Genomic DNA, 6,783 nt, shown 5'->3' with positions numbered 1-6,783 from the left:
TCGAAGATTCCCTCGACAACATTTCAGGTCGTCAATCACCGTGTCTCGTGTCATGGCGGAATGAATGGCCTATCTCGCGTCATCTCGTTTGGTTGAAAACACTAAAGCAGACTGATTTGACCGTCACTCCATGTAATTGAAAATGTCCGTTGGGTTCATGAAATAAAATAGTTTCACCGTAAACACGTTGGATTACAGAAAGGTAAACCTATAACTTTTTAAGGGTATAATTCCAGCAGACTATAGGTGGATGGTGGTGTTGATGATTGGCCTAGGCTACTTGTTGTTTATGACGATGTGATTGGCCTAAACAACAATAACACCAATATGGATAATAATATTAATAATAATTTATTTTTTAACAATGTTGCACTATTAACAATAATGGATATTTATCTTAGAAAGAAAATTATCAACAATTTTGAATAAAACTTTTTAAGTTTTGAATAATTTTCATTCATTGGATGTTTACTCAAAATAAATTATTAGGCCATTGCAATTGGTCACTTTTTTATGAGATCCTTAAAAACGACTGCTATTTTCCTCCAAAATAAAACAAGATCTGCATTATAATAGGCCTATAGCACAAGTTACATTCTATTGAGTGGTTCATGTCACCATGCTGAAGGACATTGAGATAAATGATCAATAGTTCTCTGCAGCCAAACAAAATTGATGGCACGTCTCCAACAAATTAGCCAGCAATACTGAATTTCAAGAAGGACGTTTAGACATATTGCGTGTGTTGCAGAGAAATTAGATCTCTACTCAGGTCCAACAGTCTACAAAAAGCATATGCACAGGTCTTGCAGAATGTAATATTCCCACTAATGATATTCAGTAATGGAGTCTATCCTCCAAGGTCTTATATGGAAAGAAATAGGCCTGCTCTGCTTCCTCAACAAATGACATTGAGAAAATGATTATGTGCCACAAATGTGCTTAAAAACAATCCTATACATTTCAAGCCAGTGGTCATTTGTGCCAATTTAATTGAATGTGTTTATTGCAATAGAAGAGACAGTGCAGGTCCCCTTTAAATTGCATTTGCACAATGAACACATTTACCGAGGGTAATTAATATATAAACTATCTCGATTTGTCACTTTGATTTGTATTTTAGTTAATTGTGAAAGTAATTACGGTGCAAATGAACACCTTTCAGGAAAGACTGGGGTTTTAGGGTCCTCTTCCATCTCAGGGTGCCATATTAATTTTACCTCCTGTTGATGTGATGAAAAAGGGGAATAAATCTCCGTGATTGGTGCAGGCCAATAGTAAATGGCTTCATATTTCACTGGTGCTTTAATAGAAATATTCATGTGGCCCCTTAATGAAATTAAAACGGGGGTGGGGACAAAGCACAGATCTAACGGTGTGGCACTGTTAAGATATTAAGAAAATAATGAAAGCGAGATGTTTTAGTGATTCAGAAGGCACAGATGCTGTTCATAAATTCCAAAACTACCGAAATTGGACTGTCAAAACGTTTTCTTAATGGATCTCAAAGCTCATCATAAAAAAATACAAATTAATCCATGTTCGAAACGTCGAAAGGAGAAAATTATCTGAGGCCTGAGCGAGATAAAAGTCATATCAAGATAACCCCAATGCCATTATTTGATTAACTTTTAGGTTCAGGTTTAAGCCTTCTAATTTTGTGGTGCATACATGGATTCACTTTACATGATGCCACACATCAATCTAAGACTCAGCTATTATTCCGTAATCGGTCATGATATTATCAAGGTTTCCAATTAAATGGTGATCCTTTACTTGGAACTACCCAGTGACTTGTTGATTTCCCCAGAGCAAATAAACGTCTGCGCCGTTCCCAAGAGAGTGGTTAGCTGATGAATTGACAAAAACTAATCAGCTTTATTGGGAGACAAGTTAAGGGCAACAGGGTGTCAATAATTCTCATCTTGACCTCTTCTTCCATTAACTTTAAGTGGCTTATTAGACCAAAAGGCAACCACCCCAGAGCTATAGGCCTACACGGAGCCTATAGCTCAAATAACTAACTAATCTATGCTTCATATTTTGTGCGCTCAATTGTATCCGGCTACTACGGATTTTTCACACATTTTTGTCTCAATTGATGACAATTAGTGCACTTTCATAATTGCGTTTCCATAATTGCCATACATTGGAGCCTAAAATCTCAAAAATGTGTCGTGGTTTTGCATGTTTTCTTGGAAAACGAAGTCTACAGCATGAGGCGGGGTGTGTATTTAGCAGCTGCAAGCCGAGACATAAAGGAATAGATCCAGGGGGCAGCTAGGTGAGTTCAGAATCTTCAAATATATATGGTCTTACCCTAATTAGAAATATTTTATAATTTAATACACTTTGAAAAGTCAAATATAATTAAAGGAGTTAAAAAATGAAAATGTGTTGCATTGAGTTCATCCCAGAACACACAAAAAAAACTCCAGTCATCATATAACCTTTATTTTTTCAGGGTTCCGGGAGGCTATGCACTCCATGATATCAAGACAGTTAGGCCTACATTTCACATTTATATTGTGGGACAGAGCAAAAAATGTAGGCCTTTTCGATCTCTCGGGTTTGGGTAGTGGCATAAGGCAGGCTCTTAGCTAGATTTCCCAGTTGGGCTCGTAAGATCTCCGGGTCATGCATAGACACAGTTTTTCATTTGTGACGTTAAACTTTCGGGGGGAGGAAAATGTATTGCATGGCGCGATGAAGGCATACGTTTTCAGACATAACAAAATGCTACTATTATGCTACTGTATAGGCCTCATCCAAAATATTTTGGGGAATATGTATGTCATTACCAAAATGACGAAAACGTAGGCTAGATAAACCATGAAAATCCAAAATATTGAATAGGCCTACATGGTTGTGGGGCAAAAAGTAGGCCTAATGAAATGCATGCGACAATATCGAAAATTGGAAATGCGCGCGGATCTGAAGTTAGGATTCCCCTAGCCCCTCGATGCCCACCCATTGTCTTACATTGCAGAAATAAATAAATATATATTGTAGTCTACAATAACTATCCCTGTCACTACGGTGAATGGCAAACGATTCTCTTCACAAAGATGTAAACAAAACAAAACATTTTAATAGTTTCCCATGGTTGCAATCACCAGGCGTTGAAGTCTTCACAGTGGAATTAAATTAAAGTTACATAATGTAACTCGAAATCATGTCAATACAAGCTCTCAAACATTTTTTATTAAATGTATCCGTTTTATGCATCATTTCGATCATTTTCCTTGTAAAATGAAAATATGATTTTTTTAAACTTATTTAAAAACAACAACCAAAGTGGGGCGGTTCATTTATTGGAGAGGTATGCAATGTGCCGAAAAAACGCACCGTGAACATGTCTTGAATTGACCAATGGGACAACTCCATGCCAAACGGGTGGAACCAATCCCCTACCGAATAGGAATTAAGTGTCATGTGGAGTTTCACCGTTCACACTTTAACCGAGATCAAAACTTTGAGAGGTGGAACAACAACGACACTTCAACATCGTTTTGATAGGCAACTAACTGTTCAACGTCTGCAAACGACGGGGACACTGGTTCAAATGGAGAAATCTACAAATTTCCGCATCGATGCGCTTCTCGCTGTTGACCCGCCGAAGGTGCAGACATCTCCGCTTGCGCTTGTGACTTCTTTATCCTCCTCTTCAATTTCATCGTCCGGAAGTGTACACGCCTCAGAATTGAATGCCGACTCTTTAAGGACTGAGACTCCGTCTCCACCGAGGATTTCCTCCTGTGGTTTGATTCCTAAACCGGGCTTCTTGAACAGTCCCCACAGTATTGTTGGATTACATCCACAGAGTAGCGCAGGGATCCCTCCCCAGGCTCTCTACGGCCACCCCATGTATACCTACTCCCTCGGGCAGCACCCTGCCCTGTCCTATTCATATCCTCATGGGTCCCATCACCACCATCCCAGTGACTCCCTCAAACTGTCTGCCGGGACCTTTCAGCTCGACCACTGGCTGCGAGTCTCCACAGCGGGAATGATGCTACCCAAAATGCCCGATTTTAACTGTGAGTATTGTGAGTATACCTGTTTATTTTTCATCGTTTTGTCGTCTATGCTTTTACATTATTTTTGGACTTCTAATAAATAATTGTTTTTGCTTTACACGTGGCGAGTAAATTCATGCATTTTACATTATTGATCCAGTGATGCCTTTACATTATGGCCCTGTGACTTGAAGAAATGTTCCCAGCCAAAAAGGCTGTTTGAGTGAGAGGAGAGAGGGTGATAGGTTTTCAGAGAGGAACTAAAATGGACAGATAATGGACAGTGGGAAAGTGACAGAAGAGTGTGAAACCCACAGCCGACACACTGTTTGCTCACCAGATACTGCCTTTTTGTCCCTGTTCGTTTTAACAGATTTGTTCAAAATGAGGTGGCAAATAGCTTAGGTCTCATTGAGTACTTATTCTATGGCAATGTTAGATGTTGGCTCCAACAATATTTTGGCAATTTTGAACCGGAACTCGTACTGTTTCTTGAGGAGGCAGTGCATAAACGCAGACATTTTTCAAAGGCTATGTGGTCTCTATATATGTTCAATTTAAATCGGTTTCAGTTCAAGCTTTTCGCCATTTAATATTCAGCAACAAATTCCCCATTTTAACCTAAAAGTATTACCGTTTGTTTTTCAAAATTGTATCTTGCAAGCCAATATCATAGGTTTAAATGAAATTGCTATCTCAATTAGGACCCATATGCCTATTATTCCTCCGTTTTGCAGGCATATAAGGGTTATTAATATAGCCTAGGTCTGCTATATACTGCCTATCGAATAATGCATCCAAATGCGTGAATATTCCTAATGTCAAAACATGCACGCCCGTTGTCATGCTTTTTTCTTGACCTTATTACTAGAAATTGACTTATATTTTGTTTTCTAGCTCAGGCCCAATCAAACTTGCTTGGAAAATGCAGAAGACCAAGGACTGCATTCACAAGTCAGCAGCTCCTGGAGCTGGAGCATCAATTCAAACTGAATAAGTATCTGTCGCGACCAAAGCGCTTTGAAGTGGCTACATCCTTGATGCTGACGGAAACGCAGGTATATAAAGAGCTACATTTCTAACAAATACATGATTGTTTGAGAGACATTGTAAAACATACCACTATTAGGCTATTCAATCAGTTTTACACTGTTATTTAGTTGTGTGTTATATAGTCAAGTCAGGTGGTGCTGGAGGTGCCCATTATGCACGGCGCTTACGCGTATTCAAAAACGACCAATTAATAATTGAATAACGTAATATTTGTTATTTTCATTTTCAGGTGAAAATTTGGTTCCAGAACAGGCGGATGAAGTGGAAACGGAGCAAGAAGGCCAAAGAGCAAGCCGCGCAGGAGGCAGAGAATAAGAAAAACAACAAAAACGGCCAGGAGAAATCTGACGGACAGGAACAAACGGATTATCAAAAGACTGGTTCTGCAAAAAGTAACAGAATAAGAGACTTCAGGGACAGTGACGATGATGACGGTGGCAACTTCCTGTACAACTCCTCGGATTGCTCTACAGACGACGAGAGAAACCACACCAGTGATATAAGTCCACAACCTTGAGACAGGGACAAGGAAACGTGCATTTTTGAAAAACTATACACTCCTTAAACTACAGATGCATGTAGGCCTACAGTAATAAAAACATTAAAACCTACCCGGAAATTCAGAAATTAAATGAGAATAATTTGGAAAACACTAAAGGATCCATGCCTGACTGAGATTCAGTGAGTGCAGAATGGCTCTAGCAAGCAAGGTCAGATTGACGTTTTAGAAGGTAGTATTGAGGTACATTATTTGTAACATTGCATGGTTTTATGTGACAATGTCATGTTTTCACTCAGTTGTTTTAGGACCCTAATGTCCACTACAATCATATGGGTTCTCCACTATAGGGGTTATTATCATAATATTTTGATATGGCGACCAACTGTAAATTCAGACATGCCACATTTTGCATTTTCTTTTGTTTCATGTTTTTGAACATTGTGTGGTTTTACACTTATGTCATTGCGTCATATAGGCCTACCATTTACGTGCAGAAAAATGTTATGCGTTTATTTTTGTACACTGTGTTTATAAAATGTCTACATGTCTGCATGCTAAATTATTGTTTACCGTCTCCCATGGTACAGACGACATTAAATAAATGTGTTTTTCAATGCTGACGAATGTGAATCTATAAAACACACTTTTCCAACTATGATCCCATTTTGGTCTTAGTTTAGAGGTCATTATTTTTTACTTAACTAGGCAAGTCAGTTAAGAACACATTCTTATTTTCAATGACGGCCTAGGAACAGTGGGTTAACTGCCTTGTTCAGGGGTAGTACAACACATTTTTACCTCGTCAGCTCGGGGATTCGATTTCGCAACATTTCGGTTCCTATTCCAACGGTTTAACCACTAGGCTACCCTGCCGCCCCATCATTTCCCTTCAGGTCTCAGTATAACTTTGATTGATAAAGACTGTTGATTTTGTTTGATCAACACATAGTCCGGGAAGTCTGTCATTTTGCACAGGATGCAATAATGTTGATGACTAAATGCATATTGTGGTGCATAACGTACATTGTGCGAACAAGCAGGTTATTTTAATTAGTCACGATGTCATGTCTATATTTAGCAGATCGAATGGCAATCGGATGAGTTCAAGCCTTTGAAAATAATGCTTGTGTTGTGTATCTGCCTATACTGATTAACGCGCGGTTTCAAAGGTTTATGAATACGATCCCCTTGTTGGTTTGTTTGCTCTCC

The 6,783-nt window shown here is 38.8% G+C and overlaps 1 protein-coding gene across 1 annotated transcript; it reads left to right on the top strand.

The window, feature by feature from the left end:
* The first annotated feature begins 3,565 nt into the window (after positions 1-3,565).
* On the top strand, positions 3,566-5,589 carry mnx1 (motor neuron and pancreas homeobox 1). The gene is made up of 3 exons (XM_064943734.1): positions 3,566-4,040; positions 4,917-5,077; positions 5,302-5,589. The coding sequence occupies exons 1-3, from the start codon at positions 3,566-3,568 to the stop codon at positions 5,587-5,589; spliced, it is 924 nt and encodes a 307-aa protein (XP_064799806.1).
* Positions 5,590-6,783: the final 1,194 nt, after the last annotated feature.

Source organism: Oncorhynchus masou, chromosome 28 (assembly GCF_036934945.1).
Source record: "Oncorhynchus masou masou isolate Uvic2021 chromosome 28, UVic_Omas_1.1, whole genome shotgun sequence".
In the NCBI taxonomy this organism is placed as follows: Eukaryota; Metazoa; Chordata; class Actinopteri; order Salmoniformes; family Salmonidae; genus Oncorhynchus; species Oncorhynchus masou.
The sequence above is the reverse complement of the archived record's forward strand: the minus strand, read 5'-3'. Positions and strand labels throughout refer to the sequence as shown.

Bases quoted from the DNA above. Each gene is read 5' to 3' on its own strand.
- mnx1 (XM_064943734.1), top strand. From the start codon at position 3,566: ATGGAGAAATCTACAAATTTCCGCATCGATGCGCTTCTCGCTGTTGAC. The intron at 4,041-4,916 runs GTGAGTATTGTG...TTTGTTTTCTAG, and splicing joins CAAAATGCCCGATTTTAACT to CTCAGGCCCAATCAAACTTG. The intron at 5,078-5,301 runs GTATATAAAGAG...TTTCATTTTCAG, and splicing joins TGATGCTGACGGAAACGCAG to GTGAAAATTTGGTTCCAGAA.